At 42.7% G+C, this 27,682-nt stretch overlaps 1 protein-coding gene across 1 annotated transcript; it reads left to right on the plus strand.

The window, feature by feature from the left end:
- The first annotated feature begins 316 nt into the window (after positions 1 to 316).
- Positions 317 to 27,682, plus strand: myl7 (myosin, light chain 7, regulatory). Its single transcript, XM_063056825.1, has 7 exons — positions 317 to 345; positions 4,169 to 4,273; positions 7,455 to 7,530; positions 7,760 to 7,864; positions 8,448 to 8,526; positions 26,573 to 26,621; positions 27,485 to 27,682. The coding sequence occupies exons 1-7, from the start codon at positions 343 to 345 to the stop codon at positions 27,587 to 27,589; spliced, it is 522 nt and encodes a 173-aa protein (XP_062912895.1). The 5' UTR covers positions 317 to 342; the 3' UTR covers positions 27,590 to 27,682.

Genomic DNA, 27,682 nt, shown 5'->3' on the forward strand with positions numbered 1-27,682 from the left:
AGTGATACAGATAAGCGGTTTGACAGTGGTTTAACTTGGACACCAACGAAATGGCATCCCAGTTCATCAAGTCATCTATGTAAATAGTACACTAAATTGATAATGCAGATTTAAAGGTTTAACGTTACTCTGGAATGTTAAACCCTCTTTACACTATCTGGTCTGTAGAGAAGGAATTTCTTTTATCACAGTCCTGTGACAGTCAGATACTAGGTTGCATATTTCCTTGTAGGGTCTCTATTCATCAGCGTGTGTCCATTTTAGGAACAAAGAGATAAAGAGGACTATATAGGACAAACATGATCTGACACTAGCATTTGTATTCAACATCAGCTACGTAAAATGGTGAGTGGTAAAATATTTTGTTTGTTCCATATCGCCTTTAAGCCAGAACTTTTTTCCATGTTGCAAATGGTCAAGATAAAACATAATTAAAACAATTGCAAAATATGCCTTAATACAATGTGTGTGCTTCTTCCACTTTTTGTATCAAGATCCTTCTAACAGATTAAACGATCTTGACTAAAGGAAATTTAGAACCCTTGATGAAATCTGTCCATATTTTAACTCTGAAATACTGATTCCAGATCTCAGAAGTATATAGTACAAGATCACTATTTATAATTCCATGCAGTGTAAAAAAACTGCAAGAGGAATTTTAGTTGTAACATTAATATCGAAGCAGACAAGATCTTTTTATAAGACATTATTCAGAGCATTTCATTTTTTAGTACTGTAAGACAGACTGCCAGTATCTGCTCTATTGTTAATTTTTATTTGCAGATGTGAATTACTAATATTTTTGATCAGTTCTAATATGTAATTTTTTTTACATTGAGAGATTAAAAATCTGGTTAGCACTGCAACTACATTGATAAATACTTTAAGTAAATAACATGAAAAGGCAATTTATTTCCTCAATTATATTTTGGTAGATAAAAAGTATCTTTTAAATGGTGAAAGATTAAAAGTTGTTGGTGTTCAGGGAGACCTAGATGCCCTTGTACACTTCACTCTGAAAAGCAAGGATGTTGGCTTTCTTGGAAAAGGATCTGAGTACAACAGTGGAGCATTTTTCTCTAAATTTTATGGAGGCTTGTAACTGGAACATTGTACGTCAGTGTGGTCTCCTTACCTAAGGAAGGCTATATTTGCGATAGAGGCAGTGTAGAAAAATTCACTGATTTATTCCTGGACTGGCAGTTTGTCCTATGAGGAATGACAAAGCAGTAAGTCTGTAACTCTCCTGAGTTTAGAAGAATAAAAGATAACCTCACTAAAACATAAAAAATTTCTTACGAGGCTTGATGGTGGATGCAAGGTTGAAAATTCCCAGGACTGCGGTGTTAAGAGTCTCAAGATAAGATTGGTCATTAGAGACAGAGATGAAAAGGAATTTTAGTCATCTTTGGAATTCACGAAACAAGGATTTGGAGGGTGAGCAGTTGGGTACATTCAAGACAGAAGTCAACTGATTGTTAAGGGAATAAAATATCACATTACTGCTAGAAAGTGATACTTAGGTAAAAGATTACTGAATGACAAAGTTAACAAGAGGGGCCAAATAGCCATCTTCTGGCTCTTTCCCTTATTACAGTGAATCTTCTTTCTTACAGAGCAGAATTGTCCATCGAAATGACAAAACCAGTCTTTCATCAACCATTGTAATTATGCTCAACGGCACTTCCTTCAAAAATACGCAGTTACTATAGCCTATTGGTGACAGCTTTCCTCAATAAATAGAAAACATTTCATTTTATTTAATATAAATCATATTATGAAACTTCTAATTAATCACTTTGATGTTTAATTATCTATTCATTACATGGCATCACACCGTCTAAAATTCTAAGTACCTGAATCCCTATTCTGAAACCCTGATCTCCTCAAATCTTGACCTCTTTCTCCATCAGTAGCTGCTCATGGCTTAAGTTTGCTGGATCCTGGAGTTCTCTTCTTTTTCTCTCTGTCTCTGTCTCTCTTTTTTTTCCTCAGACTCTCTCCATCTCTCTTGATAAATCTCCTTTGGTAACTTCAGCCTGTTTCACAATGTCAACAGTACTGTGTAAATACAGTTGTTAAAAGCTAGATTATCGTACAGTAGGATGCAATACACCTACTTTAAAATATAAAAAAATCAAACAAGTATTTTTCACATCAGAGTTCTGCACTTGTCAGTTTTAAGAAATTGAAATTTAATTAAGAAAATACTTGAACTGGCTTTCCTGCACTGTTCCTTCTTGCTTTCTTTCTTTTTAAATCTTTTTATTAATTTTCCAAAATTATAAACAGAGTAACAATGTTGATGCAGAGAGATTGCAATAATCTTATTGTTGATAAGCATGTAAAAAAAGAGATTTCAAATAATACAAGTATAAGACTTCCAAACTCTTGATATAATTAATCATAGAGAAAAAAGAAATAAAAAGAAAAAAAATACAAAGAAAACCCCCAAAAAACACAAAAAAGTAAAACTAAATACTAAATGCAAAAAAAAAGCAAACGGAACAAAACAGGCTAGACCATTATCTTAAATTGAACACATTTAGTAATGCCGTCAGCTCCGCTCCTCTATTCATATATTTTAAGTTAATAAGAAGGATTTGGAAAAGTCAAATTACATCACATGAAAATGTTGAAGGCTTTCCTGCGATGTTAAGAGCATTTTTCTATTCAGATGAATGTGAGAAACAGACGGGAAGTAATTTTTTAGCAAATCTGATGGAGATAAATTATATGAAAAATTCTAGAATATTAAACATCACCTTGTTGCAAGGTACTGGTTAAAATTGAATGTGGAAACATCATCAATCTGCTACTGTTGGAGTTCTGTGTTATGGTACTAGAGAAATCCTTGTGATTTACAGAAAGGACAAGACTAGCTGGCACTGAGTTGTATGACAGTGAATTGCAGATATTGACAATGTATGGTAGTAATATGATCATGTAGTCTGGTGACAGCAAAACTAAATTAGAACAGGCATGATAGAGTTTAATTTTTTATGTAACATATAATGGGAAAGAAAACAGCAGATTTATGCACAATGAAGGGGAACTTACCAGCTAAAGAAATTAGTTGACCTACCTTTTGCTGAAAGTATTCAATAAATGTGAATTGGGTAACAATGTTCATCAGACACAAAATATATTGTGTAAGAATTTGACTAAAAGTTGAAAAGAAACTTGAGTTGAGAGTTAAAGGGCAAAAGTTTAGGGGTAACATGAGGGGGAACTTCTTTACTCAGAGAGTGGTAGCTGTGTGGAACGAGCTTCCAGCAGAAGTGGTTGAGGCAGGTTCGATATTGTCACTTAAAGTTAAATTGGATAGATATATGGACAGTAAAGGCATGGAGGGTTATGGGCTGAGAGCAGGTCGGTGGGACTAGGTGAGATTAAGCGTTCGGCACGGACTAGAAGGGCCAAGATGGCCTGTTTCCGTGCTGTAATTGTTATATAGTTATATGGTTATGTGGTTATAAATTACTCTCTCATCACATCATTACTGAGGATATAATCTATATGTATTAAAATAAGAATGATGGTTCTGGAACTGGTATGGAAGTATTGGTGTGGAAAGGAAGGTGATGATGTCTGCAAAAGACTTTGTTTGGCTAAAGAACTTAGATGAGCTAGATGGAAGTTTCTTTTTCCAAATTTTATTTAAAATTAGTCAACCTGATCTTAATCTCTTTCATCAATAATTTAATATTTAGGGACAGTACGTTAGCGTAATGCTTTATAGCACCAGCAATCAGTGATCAGGGTTCAATTCCCACTGCTATCTGTAAGGAGCTTGTACGTTTTCCCTGTGACTGCGTGGGTTTCTTCCGGGTGCTCCGGTTTCCTTTCACTTTCCAAAGATGTACAGGTTAGGGTAAGTAGTGGGCATGCCATGCTGGCGCTGGAAGCATGGCCACACTTGAGGGCTTCCCCCAGTGTATATTCAGACTGTGTTGGCTGTTGACGCAGACAACACATTTCACTGTACGTTTTGACGTTTTGTTGTACATAAAGATAACCTTTTCCTTGTAATAATCTTATTTTTAATAATTATTTTTTCTTTACATAAAGCAGCGAGCCTCACAATAATTTACATTATTTTTAACTGATGATGTGATCGAGGTGTCGCAGATATCCTATCATTTGCTCTGCCTCTTTCCATTGGTAGGCAAGCAGGAAAGCAGCAAGGAAAGGTTCAACCAAACACACCCAACGGAGCTCGTCCAATGTCTTCTCCATGTTTGAACAATCTCAAATTCAGGAGTTTAAAGAGGTGAGTGGTTCAAAGGTTCAAAGTACATCTATTTATCAAAGGGTGTGTACAGCATACAACCCTGAAATTTGTCTTCCCCACAGACTGTTCGTGTACTGAATCTCCTTACCCAATTTCCTTCTCCCTTTTTGCTTGTTCTTGTGCCTCCTTGATAATCTGTTTTGATTCCTATCAGCAATATCTCCAATTTTCACTATATGATCAGAAAATAGTGGCAAGCACGCACAGCAGACTGCTTGGAATAGTCCCTTTAAAACTTTCCTATCCACCATGTACGTGTCCAAATGTCTCTTAGGTGTTGTTTCGATGATGTACCTGCCTCAGCCACTTCCTCTGGCAGCTCATTCCATATACTGACCAGCCTTTTGGTGAAAAAGTTGTCTCTCCCCTTTCACTTCAAAAAGATGTCCTCTAACTCTTGATTTCCAAACTCTGTGAAGTAGATTGCTTGTGTTTACCCTATCAATACCCCTCATGATTTTATACACCTCTATAAGATCAACCCTCATGATTCTACACTGCAATGAATAGGGTCCTAGCCTGCACAGCTCCTCTCTAACTCAATCCTTAAGTTCCACCAGAATCCTTGAAAGTCTTTCCTGCACTCTTTCTGGCTTCATGGCATCTTTCTGATAGCAGAGTGCCCGGAACTGAACACAATATTCCATATGCAATTGCACCATCATCTTGCACAACCACAACACAACATTCCAGCTTCTATACTTGATGTTCTGATTTATGAAGGCGAGCATTCCAAAAGCCTTCTTCTCCACCATGTCTGTATCTTTTCAGGGAAAGAAGGACTTATATTCCTAGGTCCCTGTGTTCTATCACACTCCCTAGTGCCCGGCCTTTCACTGTGGAAGTCCTATCCCTAGTAGTTTTCCCAAAATGCAACACCTCACACTTACCTGAATTAAACTCCATTTGCCTTCTGATGGTTTTTTGGGTAGGCAGTTCAAGGATTTAGACCCGGCGATGATGAGGCAGTGATGATAAATGGCCCACAGTTATCAGGGTTCCCATGTAATTGCCGCCTTCGCCTTCCTTCCAAGTTGAGATTGGTAGCCCTTCATTTAAACACGATGACTACAGTTTGAATACCTTAGATATTATCCCTTTTCCACTTCCACTCGTGGATGGCTGGCTTTCCTGAGGGAGTTAGCTGCTAGCTGGAACAAGAGATCGCACGCAGCTTGTGGGCCGGGAAAGTCAGCTGCATTTGCAAGGCCACAGACTATCCACCATTGGAGCAGTTGTGGTCCACTTTCCAAACAACATCACCTGACAAGGAATGCTTTCATCTTCTCACCCATATTCTCCCATCAGCTCTGTGGACCAGAATTCCATGATCTTTCTGCACATTCCTCCAACTCATCCACAATTGATCATTCCTCATCAACAGCTCATCACAGCTTTCAAAGTTCAAAGTAAATTTACTATCAAAGTACATATGTGTCACCATATTGTCACGTACCCCGTGATGGGTTAAAGAACCAGCAGAAATGGAAAACACTTTGGAGTCCAGTATTGCTATTAACTAATGGTATTTATTAGTAACTACGCAATACAGTAATATAAATGCAGATAAATCAAACAGGTTAGCAATGATTATATATAAGTAAGTGTGGAAATATATGAAAATCAAGCTTCCTCGTCTAGGAGTAAATAGATAGTCTTACGATAATGAGTAAAGTTTAGTTCAGTTCGTGGTATTGAGTTGAGTAGTGGTGGAGAGAGAGGGAGGATTTGAGTCTTCAAGTGAGCTGACGCTGTCAATCTTCCTGTTGTCCTCCAAAATCTTTTAGAAGTCACCGACTGTGACCACAACAAAGGAGACCGTTCTTCTGTGGTGGAATTATCAACCCAGGCGAGGGTTGGACACACGAATAACTCCCCACCGATCTCACCCTTTTCACCCTGCAAGAGCCACTGATCAATCCTCAAAAACCCACCTTTTCTGTGGGCACAACAAAGCTCATTCAGTGTCCAAAACCATGTGTCTGTGGGTCTAATCTCACCATGCTGAACACCAGCTGTCCATCAAGCAGCTCCTCCCTTCTCTCTCTGTAAGAACTTGGAAGCTGCCAGTGTCCTTGCAAAAAGTATAAACAAACTGTGAGCAGTCTTTGCCCCTCTCTCTCTCTTTCTTTCCCTCTCTTTTTAACAAGGTGTCTGTGTTGAACAACTCTCTCTTTTTCCATGGCAACCCAAAGGCTGACAGCAGTAGTCAGTGTCGTTGTAAAAGTGTAAACACGGGCTGAAAGGCAGACTCTGCCCCCCTCTCTCTCTCTCTCTCAGCAGAAATCCAAAAGTTAGTCTCAGTTCTTTCTTTTTTTTAGATTAGATTACGAGGACACGCAGTCCTCTTTTATTGTCATTTAGTAATGCATGCATTAAGAAATGACACAATGTTCCTCCAGAAAGATATCACAGAAACACCAGACTAAAAAAAAACTGGCAAAAACCACATAATTATAACATATAGTTACAACAGTGCAAAGCAATACCGTAATTTGATGAAGAACAGATCATGGGCACGGTAAAAAAAAGTCTCAAAGTCTCTCAAAAGTCCCATCATCTCACGCAGACGGTAGAAGGAAGAGAAACTCTCTTCCTGCCATGAGCTTCCAGTGCCACAAACTCGCCGATGCAGCACCCTGGAAGCACCCAACCAGGATGTTCTTGTGCCTTAAAATGACAGTCCACAGCAAAAAGGAACACCAGGGGTACATAACAATATACACCCCAGAGATTCATTTTCCTGAGGGCAATCACAGTAAATGCAAGGAACACAGTAGAATCAATGAAGGACCACACCTTACAGGACAGACAACAACCAATGTGCAAAAAAGAAATTGATTATCTTAACTCAGACTCTGCCATCCAATCTCTCCTCACTCCTCACTGTGACTCTGCCTCCCTGACAGCCAAAGACCCTCTCAATGTGGCCATGAAATGCATTCAGTAAATTAAAGTTGTTTCCATTCTTCTTGGCCACCTGGTTCCCTGTTCCTTCCCCATGGTGGGACCATTATTTCAGTAAGTGCTGGGTTATAGGGTCCGGTTTTACCAAGGAGGATTGCTTTTTGGGGCTGTATTAAATGTCAACTATGTGTGATGACTAACATCAAGCAATGCCAGAGAAGATATTGACTGAATCTCTTTCATAAACTAACAGGCATTTGGCTGCATCGATCAGAACCGCGATGGGATCATTAGTAAACAAGATCTGAAAGAGACCTTCATGCAATTGGGTGAGCAAGCATAATAGGCATTTCTCCACTGACTAGCTATCCAGTAGTTTGAGATTTACAGCACTTGTCAGATTTCTCCTGGAAATGGCTGGTTTCAAAGCACTGGAATTGCATTATGTAACCAACACTGTTATTTAGTTTCTTCAAAGTGATTTCCTAAGGAAAAACATCAATTAAGTTATTTAAATATGCAAATTATATAATATTAACTGAATGAATATCTTTGTAGGCAAGATGAATGTAAAGGATGAAGAACTGGATGAGATGTTGAAAGAGGGAAAGGGGCCAATGAACTTCACAGTGTTTCTCAGTCTCTTTGGAGAAAAACTGAATGGTAAGGCCACATTTGACCAATTACTCCCCTAACAGATCACAATTATAAGAGACAGCTTCTCAGTACTTGAAGGATTGCTTATTGTTACTGCTTGCATGGTGATGGAGGCCTTGCTGTCCTCAATGGATAGCTCACTTGATTCTGAGTCAGAATGGCGTCGATTGTCCCACACAAGAGATTTAAACACAACCCTATGCTAGCACTCCTTTGCAATAATGAGTGAGTGTGGTGAAGAATGAATGCAGAGGACCCCATTACATTATTGTGAAGTGAGTTCCAACCTGTACTTTGACTAATATTTGTCTCTTAGTCAACAAGACCAAAATAGATAGCGATTACTATCACAGTCCATTCATGGAAGTTTACTGTGTGCAAACTGGCTGCTATTATTTGCAACACTACAACAGAGTGACAGCTTTTCTAAAGTATTTAGATTGCCTGTAAGTGTTTTGGAATGTCCAAACGGCCATAAATAGAAGTCTTTTATTTCAGGCAAGCAGTGTTTTAGAGTGATTCCATCTGTTCTAACCTCAGCACTGTGGTTACAAGTGCGATCAATTAATTACTCACTTCATTCCTACAGGCACTGATCCAGAAGAAACCATTTTGAATGCATTCAAACTGTTTGATCCCCAAGGTACAGGGACTATCAATAAGGACGAGTGAGTATTACTCATCAAGACCATGAGCTAAAATAAAAATCACCCAACAACCCTGCAGAAGGAAGTGAGTTCAGTGTTTAGCATTTTCCCATGATACTTGGGGATTGAAGATCAGAGTGTATTTTAGATGAGATTAGATTAGATTAGATTCAACTTTATTGTCATTATGCCGAGTACAGATACAGAGCCAATGAAATGCAGTTAGCATTTAACCAGAAATGGAAAGAATAGTGTTATTTACAAAATAACTGCGAATAAAAAGTAAGTGCTACAGCACACAAATATAAAATTACTGAGACAGTACAATATGGGTGCAATACTGCTTAGCGCTGTGATGTGAGGTTCAGCCGGGTCACAGCCTCAGGGAAGAAGCTCTTCCTGTGCCTGCTGGTGTGGGAGTGGAGGCTCCTGTAGCACCTACCAGATGGGAGGGGAGTTAAAAAGTCCATGGTTAGGGTGAGATGCATCCCTGATAATGCTTTTCGCCCTTCCCAGGCAGCGTTTATGGTAGATGTTCTCAATGGTGGGCAATTGGGTGCTGATAATCCGCTGGGCAGTTTTCACCACCCGCTGGAGTGCTTTGCGGTCCAATATAGGACAATTGCCATACCACACTGAGACACAGTTGGTGAGTATGCTCTCAATGGTACAGCGGTGAAAGTCTGTCAGTATCCTGGGACAGAGGTGAGCTTTCTTGATGCTCCGCAGGAAATAAAGGTGCTGTTGCGTCTTTTTGATCAGGATGGAGGAGTTCAGGGACCAGGTGAGATCCTCAGAAATGCGGACACCAAGGAATTTGAAGCTTGATACACGCCCCACTACAGCTCCGTTGATGTAGATGGGGATGTGAGTGTGGCTCCTAGCATGCCTGAAGTCCATAATGACCTCCTCGGTCTTCTGGGTGTTAACGGCCAGGTTGTTGTCGGCACACCACACGGCCAGGTGCTGGACCTCATCCCTGTAGGCCGTCTTGTCATCCCCCCGATCAGACCAACCACCGTGGTGTCGTCTGCAAACTTGATTATGGAATTAGAAACATGTACAGGAACGGAGTCATAGGTGAAAAGGGAGTACAGAAGAGGGCTCAGCACACAGCCTTGAGGCATGCCGGTGTTCGGGGTGAGAGTGGAGGAGGAGAGGTTGTCTAACTTAACTGATTGGGGTCTGTTAGTCAGAAAGTCCAAGGTCCAATTGCAGAGGGATGAGCTGATACCAAGCCGGCGAAGTTTGGCGATCAGCTCATGAGGTCTAAGTATGTCACAGCCTTTGCTTATATTCTTATTGGCCATGCTCGTTTTGAAGGTTTTCTCACAGCTTTCCTCCCTGATTTTTGCAGTAGCGTTATTTGAGTTGGGTCCCCTGCCCTCCAACAAGCCTGTCACATTAGAGAGAAACTACAATTGGGATGGTTGGAAAGAGATAGTTCAAAGTAAGATTCATTATCAAAGTGCATATATGATACCAAATATTACCTTAAGATTCATTTTCTTACAGGCATTTACAGGGAAATAAAGGAATACAATGGAATTTTGTGAAAAACTGTACATAAACAAAGACTGACAAACAATGTACAAAATTAGACAAATAGAGCAAATAAAAAAGTAACACTGTTTTGCAAAGAGTCCTTGAAAGTGAGAGTAGAGTTAATTCAGAGTTGTGGAGAGTGAAGTTGTCCGTAGCGGTCCAGAAGCCTACTTGTAGGTTAGCAACTTTTGTTGAACCTGGTGGAGTGGAACCTAACTTACCTCCTGCCAACTGGTAGCAGTGATAAGAGAGCACAGCCTGGATGGTGGGGGTCCTTGATGATGGATGCTGTTTTCTTGCACAGCGCTCCATGCAAATGTGCTCAATGGCCGGGAGGGCTTTGCCTGTGATGGACTGGGCCGCATCCACCACTTTCTGTAGTCTTTTCCATTCCTGAGCGTTGGTGTTTCCACGCCAGGCTGTGATGCAACCAGTTAAAATACTCTGCAAAGTGCATCTATATTAGTCTGTCAAAGTTTTTGGTGACATACCTGATCTAGGCAAACTTTGAAGGATATAGAGGTGCTGTTGTGCCTTCTTTATGAGGGCACTTGCTGGTTCCAGGGCAGATATGACAACGCCAAGGAACATAAAGCTACTGACCCTCTTCAGCTCGGATCCCCTAATGAGTACTGGCCAATGGACTTTGGCTTCTTCCCCTGTGGTTGATAATCAGTTCCTTGGCCTGACATTTGGTGAGCAGTTGTTCCGGCAACACTCAGCCAGATTGTCAATCTCCTTCCTACAGTATATGCTGTTTTGTCACTAGCTTTCATTCAGCCAACAGCAGTGGTACCATCTGCAAATTTAAATATGGTTTTGGAGCTATACTTAGCCGCACAGTCAGAGGGATAATGCTAGTCAAGCAGGGGAGGGGGTAAGCACAGAGTTTTAAGGTGTAGCTGTGCTGATGGTGAGTGTGCAGGAGATGAAGTTGCCAGTCCGTACTCTGACTGCAATCTGCCAGTGAGGTACTTGCAGACGGGGGGAGTGGGGGCTTATCAGACAGAGGGAAAGGGGGAAGACTGGAAAATGAGGGACCCGGGGCTTGGAGAAATGAGACATTTACTGTGGATAAAAAGCGAAATATAAACACCAGAGATTCTGTAGATGCTGGGAATCCAAAGCAACACACACACAAAATGCTGGAGGAGCTCAGCAGGTCAGGCACCTTCAACGGAAATGAATGGATAGCCGACGTTTCGGTCTGAGGTCCTTCTTCAGGACTGAGAAGGAAGGGGGAAGATGCCAGAAAAAAAAGGTGGAGGGAGGGGAGAGAGGCTTGCTGTGAGGTGATAGGCGAGTTGAGAAAATCTTCAGGTGCTGGGAACCTAAGCAACACACACAAAATGCTGGAGGAACTCAGCAGTCCAGGCAGCATTATGGAAAGGAGTTTGGGGCTGAAATCCTTCACCAGGGTAGGGGAAGCCAGGTGGGTGGGAAAGGCCAAGGGCTGAAGAAGAAGGAATCAGATAGGAGAGGAGAGTGGACACCAGGAGAAAGGGAAGGAGGAGGGGCCCCGGGGGGAAGTAATAGGCAGGTGTGAAGAAGTGAAAGGTCAAAGTAGGGTACAGAGCAGGAGGTGTGGGAATTTAGTTTACTGGAAGGAGAAGTCGATGTTCATGCCATCAGGTTGGAGGCTACCCAGACAGAATATAATGTGTTGCTCCTCCACCTTGAGGGGAGGCCTCACCTCGGCACAAACGGAGGCCATGAACCAATATGTCGGAGTGGAAATGGGAATCGGAATTAAAATGTTTGCCCACCAAGAAGTCCTGCTTGCGGCAGATGGTGTGGAGGTGCCCAACGAGGCAATTTACGACGGGTCTCACCAATGCAAAGGAGGCTGCATCGGGAGCACCAGATACAGTAGGCAACCCCAGCGGATTCTGGAAGGATGGTTTGAGGCCCTGAACGGAGGTGAGGGAGAAGGTGTATGGCGATGTGTCGCACTTTGACCACTTCTAGGGATTAATGCTGGGAGCAAGATTAGTGGGGATGGAGAAATGGATAAGGGAATCACGGAGAGAGCAGAAACTGAGGCGGGGGTGGGGGGGTGGAATAGTGAAATAGTGAAATATTATTCCCAATTGTGAACCAATAGGAACCAACCTAAAGGATTCTCACTCGAACTAATATAACAAGAAGGCAGCACAAGGTCTTCAAGCCATATTATTGAAATACAGAAGAATAGCCAGAAATTTCACAAGGGAAATTCTAATTGCAAACTTTTTTAGGGCTTAAAAGAATGGAATTTTGGACATATTTTGTAGTTTGTATGCACAATTCACGGTGAAATCTTGCTTATCGTAAATTTGTATCAGGTACTTGTGGTCGGAATCAGGTTTAATATCATCGACGTGTCATGAAATTTGTTAACTTTGTAAGCAGCAGTACAATGCATGCAATACATGATAATATACAAAAAACCTGAGTTACAGTAAGTATATAAATGTATTTTAAATAGTTAAGTTTAGATGAGTAGTGCAAAACAAAAGAAATTTTAAAAATTGTGAGGTAGTGTTCATCCATTCAGAAATCGAATGGCAGAGGGGAAGAAGCTGTCCCTCAATCTTTTGAATGTGCGCCTTCAGGCTTCTGTACCTCCTTACTAATGGTAACAATCAGAAGAGGGCACGTCCTGGGTGGTGGGGGTCCTTGATGATGAAAGCTGCTTTTTTGAGGCACTGCTCCTTGAAAATGTCCTGGATAATACGGAGGCTAGTGCCCATGATGAGCTGACTAATTTTACAACCCTGCAGCTTGCTATGATCCTGCGCAGTAGCGCCCCCTGCCCATACCAGATGGTGATGCAGCCAGTCAGAATGCTCTCCACAGTATATCTGAATTGAACTGAATTGACTTTATTTCTTACATCCTTCAGATACGAGGAGTAAAAATCTTTACATTATGCAATATCCATTTATCTACGTGTGCAACGTACAATCATAGTAATTTATAATAAATAGAACAGTCAATGGAGTACACTCAAGTCAGCGTGAGTTCATCAGTCTGATGGCCTGGTGGAAGCAGCTGCCCCAGAGCTTGTTGGTCCTGGCTTTTATGCTGTGGTACCATTTCCCGGATGGTAGCAGCTGGAATAGATTGTGGTTGGGGTGACTCGGGTCCCCAATAATCCTACAGGCCCTTTTTGCATACCTGTCTTTGTAAATGTCCTGAATCATGGGAAGTTCACAACTATAGATGCGTTGGGCTGTCCGCACCACTCTCTGCAGAGTCCTGCGACTGAGGGAGGTACAGTTCCCATACCAGGCAGTGATGCAGCCAGTCAGGATGCTCCCAATTGTGCCCCTGTAGAAAGTTCTTAGGATTTGGGGGCCCATACCGAACTTCCTCAACCGTCTCAGGTGAAAGAGGCGCTGTTGTGCCTTTTTCACCACATAGCTGGTGTATACAGACCACGTGAGGTCCTCGGTGATGTGGATGCCAAAGAACTTAAAACTGTTTTCCCTCTCAACCCCAGATCCATTGATATCAATAGGGGTTAGCCCGTCTCCATTCCTCCTGTAGTCCACAACCAGCTCCTTTGCTTTTGCGACATTGAGGGAGAGATTGTTTTCTTGACACCACAATGCCAGAGAGATGACTTCTTCCCTGTAGGCCACCTCGTTATTGTTTGAGATTAGGCCAATCAATTAGTGTTGTTGGCAAATTTAATTAGCAGATTAGAGCTATGGGTGGCGACACAGCCATGGGTATACAGGGAGTAGACTCAGTACGCAGCCCTGAGGGGCTCCTGTATTGAGGGTCAGAGGGGTGGAGGTGAGGGAGCCCACTCTTGCTACATGCCGACGATCTGACAGGAAGTCCAGGATCCAGCTGCACAAGGCAGGGTCAAGGCCGGGGTCTCTGAGCTTCTTGTCGAGCCTGGATGGAACTATGGTGTTGAATGATGGACTGCAGTCCAAGAACAGCATTCTCACATAAGCATCCTTCTTCTCCCGGTGTGTAAGGACAGTATGTAGAGCAGTGGCTACTGCGTCATCTATCGATCGTTTGTGTCGGTAGGTGAATTGTAGGGGGTCCAGTTTGGGTGGTAGCAAGCTGCAGATGTAGTCCTTGACCAGCCTCTCAAAGCATTTGCTAATAACACACACAAAATGCTGGTGGAACGCAGCAGGCCAGGCAGCATCAGTAGGAAGAAGTACAGTCGACGTTTTGGGTCGAGACCCTTCGTCAGGACAACGCCAGGGTCTCGACCCGAAACTTCGACTGTACTTCTTCCCATAGATGCTGCCTGGCCTGCTGCGTTCCACCAGCATTTGGTGTGTGTTGCTTGAATTTCCAGCATCTGCAGATTTTCTCGTGTTTGCTTATTATTCAGGCATGTTGTCTTGGTCTTTTGGTGGATAATTTGAAGCAGGAGGGCACTCTAAACTGGGAGAGGGAGAGATTAAAAATGTCTGTAACCACACCTGTCCTGAGTACTCACCCTGGGATGCCGTCCCATCCCACAGCCTTGCGACTGTCCACTCGTTGGAAACACCTGCGTACCTCGGCCTCAGAGGTGACCAAGTTGCAGGTTGTAACAGTGGCTTTCCTTGGAGGCTCAGAGTTAGTGACAAATTTGAGAGTGTAGAAATTTGAGAGTGCTTTAGGTGACAAACTAAATCTCCTCAAACTCCTAATGAAATATAGCCGCTGCCTTGTCTTCTTTCTAGTTGCATTGAAATGTTGGAACCAGGTTAGGTCCTCAGAGATATTGACACCCAGGAACTTGAAATTGCTCTCTCTCTCCACTTTTGGTCACTGTATGAGCATTGGTTTGTGTTACCCTTTCTGAAGCCCACAATCACCTCGTTGGTCTTACTGACATTGAGTGCAAGGTTGTTATTGCAACCCCACTCATCCAGCTGGTATATCTCACTCCTGTACGCCCTCTCGCCACCATCAGAGACTCTGGCATCAATAGTTGTATTGTCAGCAAATTCATAGATGGTATTTGAGCTGTGCCTAGCCACACAGTCACATGTATACAGAGAGTAGAGCAGTGGGCTAAGCAGGCATCCGTGTGGTGCGCCAGTGTTGATTGTCAGCGAGGTGGAAATGTTGCAACCAATCCACTCATTGCATAATTCATCCTAAAGCTCGGTCCTGTTTTATGCACATAATAATATTATCAATGTGCACAGTGTGTTTTATTTGCTTAAGGGCAAATATTGGATCAAAAAGTTAAGATGACTGATGTGTTATTAGGGCAGAGTTCAACTAAGTCCCATAAAGTGCCACGAAGTAATGGAGCATGGAAAAAGGTCTTCAGTTCAACTTGTTGCCCCTGTTTCCTTCGAAAATTTTCATCTTTCACCTTAAACTCATGCCTTATAATATTTAGTTACCCTTCCCTGGGAAAAATATGCATTCACGCTATCTATTCCTGTCATGATTTTATACGCCTCTGTAAGATCACCCCTCATTCTTCCAGGGGATAAAGTCCTAGTCTGCCCAACCTCTCCCTATACCTCAGGCCTCAAGTCCTGGCAGCATCCCTGTAAGTCTTCTCTTCACTCTTTCAGGTTTAATGTCCAAAACTCTACATAATCCTCCAAATATAGTCTCACCAAGTTTTGTACAGCTGTGACATAACATCCCAACCCCTGTATTCAATGCCCTATCTGATGAAAGCCAGCATGCCAAATGCCTTCTTCACTACCTGCGTGCTTTCAGGGAACTATGTACTAGGTTCCTCTGTTCCATGCGGTCTAAGCCTCCAGACTAGCCTGCCGTGTAGGATCTCGTCAAAGGCCTTGCTGAAGTCCTTATAGATAACGACTACTGCTCTACCCTCATCTCTCCTCTCGGTTTCCATTTCAAAACATCTATGCGATTTGCCAGACATGATTTCCTACACACAAAGCTGTGTTCATTATTGCTAATACATCCTGTCCCTCAGAATACCCCCAGAAGCCTATAGTTCCCCGGCTCGTCTTGGCTTTCCTTCTTAGATAATGGTACATTAGCCACCATTCATTTGCTTTGGAACTTCACTTGTGGCTAAAGATGAAGCAATTATCTATGCAAGGGCCTCCACAATTTCTTCCCCAGCTTCCCACAAGACCCGAAGATGCACTTGGTCAAGCCCTGGGGATTTATCCACCTTGATCCGGGTGACGGATGCCAAAATCCCCATTGAGGTAGTTTGTATGTGGCCCAAAGACATCATCACTCACATCTCTCATTTTGTTACAGTAAAAACTGATATATAATCAGATAAAACTGATAAATAATCTTACTCACCTCCTGTGACTCCACACGTAAATAGCCATGCTGTTCTTTAAGGGACACATTCTCTCCAGAAATGCTCTTTTAATATATCTTTAGAATTCCTTGCTGACCAGATCCATCCAACACCTTCTTTGTGCGCTCTTAATTTCCCTCTTAAGTGTACCTCTACACTTACAGTCATCAAAGGATTTGCTTGTCCCAATTGCCTCCATCTGATGTATGCCTCTATTTTTTTTTACTGATGAGAGCCTCAACTTGTAAACATAAAACTCCCTAAATTTGCCAGCCTTACCCTTCACCCAAACATGAACATGCCATCTCCTGACTCTGGAGGTTGCACTTTTAAAAGCCTCCTACTTGCTAACTATCCCTTTACCAGCAAACAAAACAACCCAATAGACCTCCGCAAGATCCCACCTAATGTCTCCCAATCTCCAAAACTGGCCCTGTCCCCATTTAGGACGTTAACTTGTAGATCCATCCCTTCTAATAGAATAATGGCCACTGGACCTGAAGTGCTCCCTGACTGATGCTGCAGTCACTAGCCCTTCTTTATTCCTTATGAGGAGGTCCAAAGTGGCACCCTTTCTAATAGGGCCCTCTGTATACAGTATTGATTAAGGAAGCTTTCTTAGGCACATTTAACACATTCCACCTTGCCCAAACCCTTTGCACTGTAGATGACATGGTCAATAATAGGGAAATTTATTTTTAGACTATAAGTCCATATGACATAGGAGCAGAATTGGGCCATTTGGCCTATCGAGTCTGCCCCACCATTCAATCATGACTGATCCTTTGTCCCCCTCCTCAACCCCGCTCCCCGGACTTCTCCCCATAACCTTTGATGCCGTGTCCAATCAAGACCTACCAGTCAAGGTCTTAAATACACCTAATGACCTAGCTGCCTGTGGTAACAAATTCCTGGCTAAAGAAATGTCTCTGCATCTCTGTTTTAAACGGATGCCCCTCTATCCTGAGGCTGTGCTCTCTTGTCCTAGACTCCCCCGCCGTGGGAAAATCCTTTCCATATCTACTCTGTCTGGGCCTTTCAACATTCAAAAGGTTTTAATGAGATTTCCTCCCCCTCATCCTTCTAAATTCCAGTGAGTACAGACCCAGAGCCATCAAACGTTCCTCGTATGATAACCCTTTCATTCCTGGAATCATTCTTGTGAACCTCCTCTGGACCCTCTCCAATGCCAGCACATCTTTTCTTAGATGAGGGGCCCAAAACTGTTCGCAATACTCAACGTGAGGGCTCACTAATGTCTTATAAAGCCTTAGCATCACATCCCTGCTCTTGTATTCAAAACCTCTTGAAATGAATGCTAACATTGCATTTGCCTTCCTCACCACCGACTCAACCTGCAAGTTAACCTTTAGGGCGTTCTGCACAAGGACTCCCAAGTCCCCTTGCATCTCCAATTTTTGGATTTTCTCCCTGTTTAAAAAATAGTCTGCATACTTATTTCTCCTACCAAAGTGCATGACCATGCATTTTTCAATATTGTTTTTTTATTTGCTACTGTCTTGCTCATTCTCCTAATATGTCTAAGTCCTTCTGCAGCTTACCTGTTTCCTCAACACTACCTGCCCCTCCATCAATCTTCATGTCATCTGCAAACTTGGGATCAAAGCCATCTATTCGATCAGCATAAAACGAAGTGGTCCCAACACTGACCCCCGCGGAACACCATTAGTCACTGGTAGCCAACCAGAGAAAAATCCTTTTATTTCCACTCGCTGCCTCCTACCAATCAACCAATGCTCTAACCATGCCAGTAACCTTCCTGTAATACCATGGGCTCTTAACTTGGTAAGCAGCCTCATATGTGGCACCTTGTCAAAAGCCTTCTGAAAGTCCAAATATACAACATCCACTGCATCCCCTTTATCTATCCTACTTCTAAACTCCTCAAGGAATTCCAACAGGTTCATCAGACAAGATTTTCCCTTAAGGAAACCCTGCTGTCTTTGTCCTATCTTGTCCTGTGTCACCAAGTATTCCATAACCTCGTCCTTAACAATTGACAACTTTATCTAAGAGTCTCTTAAATGTCCCTAATGTATTTATCTCTACCACCACATCAGGCAGTGCATTCCATGCACCCACTACTCTCTGAGTAAAAAACCTAACCCTGACATCCTCCCAATTCTTTCCTCCAATCATCTCAAAATTATGCCCCCTTGTATTAGCAATTGCCACTCTTGGAAAAAGGTGCTGGTTGTTGACTCAGTCTAAGCCACTTATCTTATACATTTCCAATGCTTCCATATGCTTCCTGAAATGAAGCAAGCAGACTGAACACAATACTCCAAGTGTGGACTAACTAGAGTTTTACAAGGACCAGCTTAGATGGGCATCTTGGTCATCGTTAACCAAGCTAAAAGGTTCTTACTGTGCTGCATGATTCTATGACTTATGATATGTTATTCCCCCCCTGCCTGTTTCTCTCACTTTCTCTTTCTCCCTTCCTCTTTTCCCCTCCTCTTTTTCCGCTCCTCTTTCTCACCCCCACCCTTTTTCCACCCACTTTCCTCTCCACCCCCACATGATTTATGATATGATGTTGTCTGATCATCTAATCAAATGATCTTTGCACCATCAATGGAGATGGGAGAGGTTCCAGAGGATTGGAGGGTTGCAGATGTTGCTCCCGTATTCAAGGGAATAGAGATAGCCCAGGAAATTATAGACCAGTGAGTCTTACTTCAGTGCTTGGTAAGTTCATGGAGAAGATCCTGAGAGGCAGGATTTATGAACATTTGGAGAGGCATAATATGATTAGGAATAGTCAGCATGGCTTTGTCAAAGGCAGGTCGTGCCTTATGAGCCTGACTGAATTTTTTGAGAATGTGACAAAACACATTGGTGAAGGTAGAGCAGTAGATGTAGTGTATATGGATTTCAGCAAGGCATTTGATAAGGTACCCCATGCAAGGCTTATTGAGAAAGTAAGGAGGCATGGGATCCAAGGGGACCTTGCTCTGTGGATCCAGAATTGGCTTGCTCACAGAAGGCAACAAGTGGTTGTAGAGGGATCATATTCTGCATGGAGATCGGTGACCAGTGGTGTGCCTGAGGGATCTGTTCTGGGACCCCAACTCTTTGTGATTTTTATAAATGACCTGGATGAAGAAGTGGAGGGATGGGTTAGTAAATTTGCTGATGACACAAAGGTTGGGGGTGTTGTGGATAGTGTGAAGGGCTGTAAGAGGTTACAGCAGGACATTGATAGGATGCAAAAGTGGGCTGAGAAGTGGCAGATGGAGTTCAACCCAAATAAGTGTGAGGTGGTTCATTTTGGTAGGTCAAATATGATGGCAGAATATAGTATTAATAGTAAGACACTTGGCAATGTGGAGGATCAGAGGGATCTTGGGGTCCAGGTCCATAGGGCACTCAAAGCTGCTGTGCAGGTTGACTCTGGTTAAGAAGGCATATGGAGCATTGGCCTTCATCAACCATGGGATTGAGTTCAAGAGCCGAGAGGTAATGTTGCAGCTATACAGGACCCTGGTCAGACCCCACTTGGAGTACTGTGCTCAGTTCTGGTCACCTCACTACAGGAAGGATGTGGAAACCATAGAAAGGGTGCAGAGGAGATTTACAAGGATGTTGCCTGGATTGGGGAGCATGCCTTATGAGAATAGGTTGAGTGAACTCGGCCTTTTCTCCTTGGAGTGTTGGAGGATGGGAGGTGACCTGATAGAGGTGTATAAGATGATGAGAGGCATTGATTGTGTGAATAGTCAGAGGCTTTTTCCCAGGGCTGAAATGGCTAACACAAGAGGGCACAGTTTTAAGGTGCTTGGAAGTAGGTACAGAGGCGATGTCACCGGTAAGTTTTTTACACAGAGAGTGGTGAGTGCGTGGAACGGGCTGACAGCAACGGTGGTGGAGGCAGATACAATAGGGTCTTTTAAGAGACTCCTGGATAGATACATGGAGCTTAGAAAAATAGAGGGCCGTGGGTAACCCTAGGTAATTGCTAAAGTAAGTAAAGGTTTGGCACAGCATTGTGGGCCGAAGGGCCTGTATTATGTTGTAGGTTTTCTACGTTTCTAAGTATTTCGCTCATTGCTTTTCAAGGTCTTGCGCCTAGAAATTAAATCGCACTAACATTGTGTGCTGAATGCATGCTAAAGTTTAGCTCCAAAGCCAAAGCTGAACCCACCAAGAAAAAAAATAAAAGTTAAAAGACCCTCAGTTTAAGAGCTACATTTTATTATTCTTGCAGGGGTTGCAGCAGCAATGATGTCCATGTGTGACCTTTGAGCAGCTCGGTTGTGGGTGTGTGTGGAAGTGACACGATCAGGCAGCTGGGCCAGGGAATGTGTGCTTTAATTAGGTAGAGGAGGTGGGTTGGAGAATTGTGGTGCAGTGAAATGGGGCTTGAAGATGTTCTGGGATGAGCCGGCAGCTGCAATAGGACTGAGGATAAGACAGGAGGGGACAAAAGGCTGAGGGATAATCGGGGCCATGATACCACCCCACACCGCAGGTAGATAACATTTGAGCTAAAATCCAAAGTAAATTTATTATCAAAGTACATATAGATCACCATATACAACCCAGGGATTCGTTTTTTTGTGGGCATACTCAATAAATCCAATACCATGAAAGACTGCACCCCACAGTGTGCAAAAGACAACAAACTGCACAACTACAAAATAAAACAAAATATTAAAAATAAACATTAGTTACCGAGAATATGAGATGAAGAGTCTTTGAAAGTGAGTCCGCAGGGTTGTGGGAACAGTCCACTGAAGGCAAGAGTGAAGTTGAGTGAGGTTATCCCCTTTGGTTCCAGAATCTAATGGTTGAGGGGTAACTGTTTGTGAACCTGGTGTCGTGAGTCCTGAGGCTTCAGTACCTTCTTCCTGATGGCAGAAGTGATAAAAGAGGATGAGCTGGGTGGTGGGAGTTCCTGAAAATGGATGTTGCTTTCCTGAGACAGCACTCCATGTAGATGTGCTCAATTTAAAGTTGCTGACCCTCTCCACCTCTGATTGCCCCAAATAAGACTGGCTTCTGGATCTCTGGTTCTCATCTCCTGAGGTCAATAATCAGCTCCATGGTATTGCTGATGTTGAATGAGAGTTGTTGTTGTGGCACCGCTCAGACAGATTTTTAATCTCTTTCCTATATGCTGATTCGTCACCAGCTTTGATTTGACCAGCGACAGTGGCGTCATCAGCACACTTAAATATGGTATTGGAGTCGTGCCTAGCCACACAGTCATAAGAGCAAAGTGAGTAGAGCAGGGGGCTAAGCACACAGTCCTGTGGTGGACCTGTGCTGATGGAGATTGTGGAGGAGATGTTGTTGTCAATCCAAACTGACTGGGGTCTGTAAGTGAGAAAAATGAGGATCTACTTGCACAAGGAGGTATTGAGGCCACTACTTTGAAGAGACTGTATTATAGGCCCCCCAGATGTCAGCTGGAATTAAAGGAACAGGTGTAAAGAGACTGTAAATAGTTGAAAGAAAAATGGCATAGTGTTCTGAAAAACAAACAGTGATGTTGTGCCATCACTAAATCATGGCTGTAGTTGGGAACTGAATGTTCAAGGTTACACGTTGTATTGGAGGGATAGGAAGGTAGGCAGAGGTGGTGGTGTGGCTCTACTGGTAAAGAATGGCGTCAAATCAGTAGAAAGATGTGACACAGGATTGGAAGATGTTAAATCCTAGTGGGTTGAGTTAAGAAACTGCAAGGGTAAAAGACCCCAATGGCAGTTACATACCAGTCTCCCAACAGTAGCTGGGACACAGATTACAACAGGAAATAGAAAAGGTGTATCAAAAGGGCAATGTTATGATCATCATGGGAGATTTTAACATGCAGGTCAATTGGGAAAATCAGGTTGGTAATGGATCTCAAGAGAGTGAGTTTGTTGAATGTCTACGAGATGGCTTTTTAGAGCAGTTTGTCATTGAGCCTACTCAGGGATCAGCTATACTGGATTGGGTGTTCTGTAATGAACCAGAGGCGATTAGGGAGCTTAAGGTAAAAGAGCCCTTAAGAGCCAGTGATCACAATGTGATTGAGTTCAACTTGAAACTTGATAGAGAGAAAGTAAAGTCTGATGTAGCAATATTTCAGTGGAGCAAAGGAAATTACAGTGGTATGAGAGAGGAGTTGGCCAAAGTAAATTTGAAGGAGCTGCTGGCGGGGATGACAGTAGAGCAGAAATGGCACGAGTTTCTGGGAAAAATGAAGAAGGTGTAGGATAGATGTATTCCAAAAATGAAGAAATTCTCAAATGGCAAAATGGCTGACAAGGGAAATCAAAGCTATTGTAAAAGCAGAAGATAGAGGATTAGGAAGCTTTTAAAAACCTACAGAGAACAACCAAAAGAATCATTAGAAGGGAAAAGATGAAATATGAAAGCAAGCTAGCAAACAATATCAAAGTGGATAGCAAAAGCTTTTTCAAGTATGTAAAAATAAAAGAGAGATGAGAGTGGATATAGGACCGCTAGAAGATGAGGCAGGAGAAATAACAACGGGGGACAAGGAGATGGCAGATGAACTAAATGAGCATTTTGCATCAGTTTTTGCTGTGGAAGACACTAGCAGTGTACCAGAAGTTGATGGGCGTGAGGGAAGAGAAATGAGTGCAGTTATTATTACAAGGGAGAAGGCGCTCAAAAAGCTGAAAGACCTAAGGGTACATAAGTCACTTGGACCAGAGGAACTGCACCCTAGGGTTCTGAAAGAGGTAGCGGTAGAGATTGTGGAAGCATTAGCAATGACCTTTCAAAAATCATTGGACTCTGGCATGGTGCCAGAGGACTGGAAAATTGCAAATGGTACTCCACCCTTTAAGAAAGGAGGAAAGCAGCAGAAAGGAAATTATAGACCAGTTAGCCTGACCCCAGTGGTTGGGGTCAATTGCTAGGGAGGAGGTTATGGAGTACTTGGTGATACAGGAGTCCAGGCTGTTGGGTTTACTTAAGGTAGAGCTTGATAGGCTCTTCATTGGACACGGCATCAAAGGCTATGGGGAGAAGGCCAGGGAGTGGGGCTGAGGAGGGAGAGAAAACAGCTCTGGTTGAATGGCAGAGCAGCCTCAATGGGCCAAATGGCCTAATCTACTCCTATGTCTTACGGTGTTATAAAATAAAATGAATGGGAAAAAAATGGAGTGACTCATAGTTGTACCAGTGATGCAACTATTGTTGGTGGAATTGCAGATGGTAATGAGGAGGTGTACAGGAGTAAGATAGATTAGCTGGTTGAAAGATCAGCAACAACCTTGCACTTAATGTCAGCAAGACTAAGGAATTGATTGTGCACTTCAGGATGGAGAAGGGGAGAGAACCAACACCAGTCCTCGTCGAGGGATCAGCAGAGGAAAGGGTGAGCAGTTTCAAGTTGCACGGGTTTGGAAAAAGCCACAGGAAGTTGCAGACTCAGCCAGCTGCATCATGGGCACTAGCCTCCCTAGCATCGAGGATAGCTTCAAACGGCGATGCTTCAAAATGGTGGTGTCCATTATTAAGGACTCCCATCACCTAGGACATGCCCTCTTCTCATTGCTACCATCAGGGAGGAGGTACGAGAGCCTGAAGACACACATTTAACATTTTAGAAACAGCTTCTTCCACTCCACCATCAGATTTCTGAATGAACAATGTACACTACCTCACTATTTTTGTTCTCTTTTTGCACTACCTATTATATATATATTTATATATTTCTTCTTGTAATTTATGGTATTTTTATTAAGTATTGTGCTTTCCTACTGCCGCAAAACAACAAATTTCACAATATAGTCCCGTGATATTAAACCTGATTCTGAGGGAATCTGAACACTGCTCATAAAAGGCTCCTCCATGGGGAGAGTTAGGAGCACCAGATTTCTGGGAGCGTACATATCGGACCATCTCACCTGGTCACTCAACACCATTTCGTTGGTCAAGAAGGTGCAGCAGCATCTTTACTTCCTGAGGAGACTGAGGCGTAAGGCTCTCCACATCTCCATTCTAGCCAATTTTAACAGGAGCACCATTGAGAGTGTCCTACCCGCTGCATTACCATCTAGTACGAGAATTGCAAGGCCTCTGACTGCAAGTCCCTCCCTGTGAGGACTGCTCAGAGGATCATCAGGGTCTCTCTTCCACCCATCAGAGATATTTACCAGGAGTACTGTATATGCAGTGCCCTCAGCATTGTCTCAGACATCCCACCCAGCAAAAACTCATTTCAGGGAGGTAGCATCATCAATTTGCGGGAGACTCCCGGAACTTCCGGGAGACGTGGGATGTCTGCAATAGAGTAGCTCCTTAGCAGCTAGCCAGCTAGTTTAAATAACGTTAGCTATGCTAGTGAACGAATAACACTTGTTAAACTCACCTCAACATGTCTTTTACAGTCCTAACCCACCATGGGCAATAGAAAAGTCACTGTTGCAAACAGTGCAGCGAGCAACACTGTCATTATTTTTGACCCCTATTAGGCAGGGGCACACTTTAGGGTAGTCTGGGGTGACGTACGTTTTATATTTTCTGTTTTTGGAAAACTCTGCCATGGCGCTCTCTCTCTCTTGTGGTCGCTCTCACGCTCGCTCTCGTGGTCTCTCGCACTCACTCTCTCTCTCACTCTCGCTCTCTCTCTCTCTCTCTCTCTCTCTCTCTCTCTCTGTCACTCTCGTGGTCTCTCTCACGCTCTCTCTCGCTCGCTCGCTCTCAAAAAATATTGATTTCCAGGACATTGTATATAATTTGCGGGCATCAGGGAGCCACTATTAATATGTGGGAGACTCCCGGAACTTCCGGGAGAGGTGGGATGTCTGTTATCTATAATCCTTCCCATCCATTCTGTAATTTTGATCCCCTACCATCAGGCAGGAGGTACCATAGCATTAGGACAAAGACTATTAGGACAGAAACCAGCTTCTTCCCCCAGGCTGTGAGACTACTGAACTCTCTGCCACCACCTAGGTCTCATCACGTATGAAGTGCCAGTAGCATTATACTGTTTTTGCTTTAACTTGTGTCATAAATTCACCTTATTTGTTAATTTACTTGTGGCTATGTTACTTAAGTGCTGTGTGTGAGTTGTATGTACTGTGTTGTGCAACTTAATCGAGAGGAACGTTGTTTCATTTGGTGGTATACATGTTTGCAATGGAATAAACTTGAACCTGAACTTGAACTTAGAAGGGCTAGATTGGTCTGAGAAGGTTGTTACAACATCATGAGCTGAAGGTCTTGTACTGTGCTGTAGTGTTTTATGTTCTATGTTCATACCATCCATACCTTGCATAGGACGACTCCTCATATAGGACTCCCATCATTGACCCAGAAGTGGAAGCTCCAGGCGTTAGAATATTCTGCTCTATCCATCCCGCAGAGGTTGGCAGTGGAGTTTAATGTTATTTAAATTAACAATTCAAAACTTTTGCACAGAGCAATAAACTGATGCCTGTGTGCATTCTTGGTAAGTTTTCTTGTAATAGTCAAAAGAGGAGGGGAATTCTAGTATCCTGGTCAACAGCTATTCCTCTATATTTGCCTGGAACAGATTGGTCTTTTTTATTACTTGCCAAGATGAAATATCTCACAACCAAGCAGTGACCCTGAGATCAAGAGATGTACTCTTGGTATGGAGCAAGGATAAAGCCGACCAGACATATTTCACTAGATTTAATTTTATTTATTTTTATTTGGCAATACAAGGCAGAGTAGGCCCTTCCTGCCCAACGAGTCACGCCGTCCCACCAACCCCCGACAAACCCAATTAACCCTAACCTGATCACCACACTATTTACAATGACCAATTATTTGGTACTTCTTTGGACTGTGGGAGGAAACCAGAGAACCTGGAGAAAACGTTCGCATTACAATGTACAGAGACTCACTACAGAACAGCACTGCAATTGAACTGCAAACTCCAGATTGGCCTGAGCTGTAATGGTGTGTTGTGCTAACCACTATCATAGCCAACTGGTGGTGTAGTGGCATCAGCATTGGACTTTGAGGTGAATGGTCCCGAGTTCAAATCTGGCTGGCTCTTTACATGCTTTCCATCCATACTGGGTTGAGCATTGAGCTAGCAACTTTGCCTCATTAAAAAAACAGTCAAAATATTACAGAAATGGCAAAAATTCTGCCCGATGCGCCACAAGGGTGTGAAAAGGAACAACAATTGAGAGTTTAACAAAAATAAGTCCAAACTGTCAAGTGACTTCATTAACAACCCAGTCTGGCAAGAACATTAAAACCTTATTAAAACTATATGTATCTCTTTGTTTGCTTTTGTAGATTTAAGAGACTGCTGATGACACAGGCCGATAAATTCAGTGCAGAAGAGGTGAGGTTTTACCCTGAATTATGCATTTGCTTGAATGCTGGGAGTTTCAAACAAGCTTTGCCAGTTCATTTGGTAGAGTCAGAATGATCTAATGGGACAAATAGACCCTTAAGGGAATAGAGTTGTGGCCCTGAATATTAACAACACAGGCTATAGATTCCAGTGGAGCTAAAATTATCTTTCAGTGGATAGTTCTTTACAAATTAGACGCTGACACTTCAAAACTGGGAATCTTGTAATGTTACGAATTGTGAGATTATGATTATGAAGACATGTAGTCCTCTTTTATTGTCATTTAGTAATGCATGCATTAAGAAATGATACATTATTTCCTTCGGTGTGATATCACAAAACACAGGACAAACCAAGACTGAAAAAACTGACAAAATCACATAATTATAACACATAGTTACAAACAGTGTAACAATACCGTAACTTGATGAAGAAATCCATGAGCACAGTAAAGTTCAAAGCTTCTCAAATGTCCCACATCTCACGCAGATGGGAGAAGGAAGAAAAACTCTCCCTGCCATATCGACCACAATCCGACTCTGAGTCATTCGAAAACTTAGAGCTCTGATCAGCTCTCCGACACTGTGTACTGAGCGCCATCTCTGTCCGAACGATTCGACCTCCTTCTCGGTCGCCAAAAGCAGGCAAGATTATTAAAATAAAAAGAGACAGTGAGATGTGTAGGAAAGCATGGGGTTTCCAAATCCTTAATCTTAATGTTTTACTCTTTCTATATTACTAGAAGCAGAAAAAGAAAGTGTCTGTCTATATCCATACAAGCCTGTTATTTGCATATATGTCTCTCCCTCTGACTATAATAATCTCTTTGTTCTTGTCCCTTTCTCCTACAGGTTCAGCAGATGTTTTCTGTGTCTCCTATTGATGTTACAGGAAACATTGATTACAAGTCACTCTGTTACATAATCACACATGGAGATGAGAAGGAAGAAGCATAAGTCGAAAGGGGACCTGCTGTCATCAATAAAAACAGAAATATAAATGTATAAAAAATAAAAGCAGTAGTTGAGTTGGTTCAACATTCAATAAGA

Source organism: Mobula hypostoma, chromosome 8 (genome assembly GCF_963921235.1).
Source record: "Mobula hypostoma chromosome 8, sMobHyp1.1, whole genome shotgun sequence".
NCBI lineage: Eukaryota > Metazoa > Chordata > Chondrichthyes > Myliobatiformes > Myliobatidae > Mobula > Mobula hypostoma.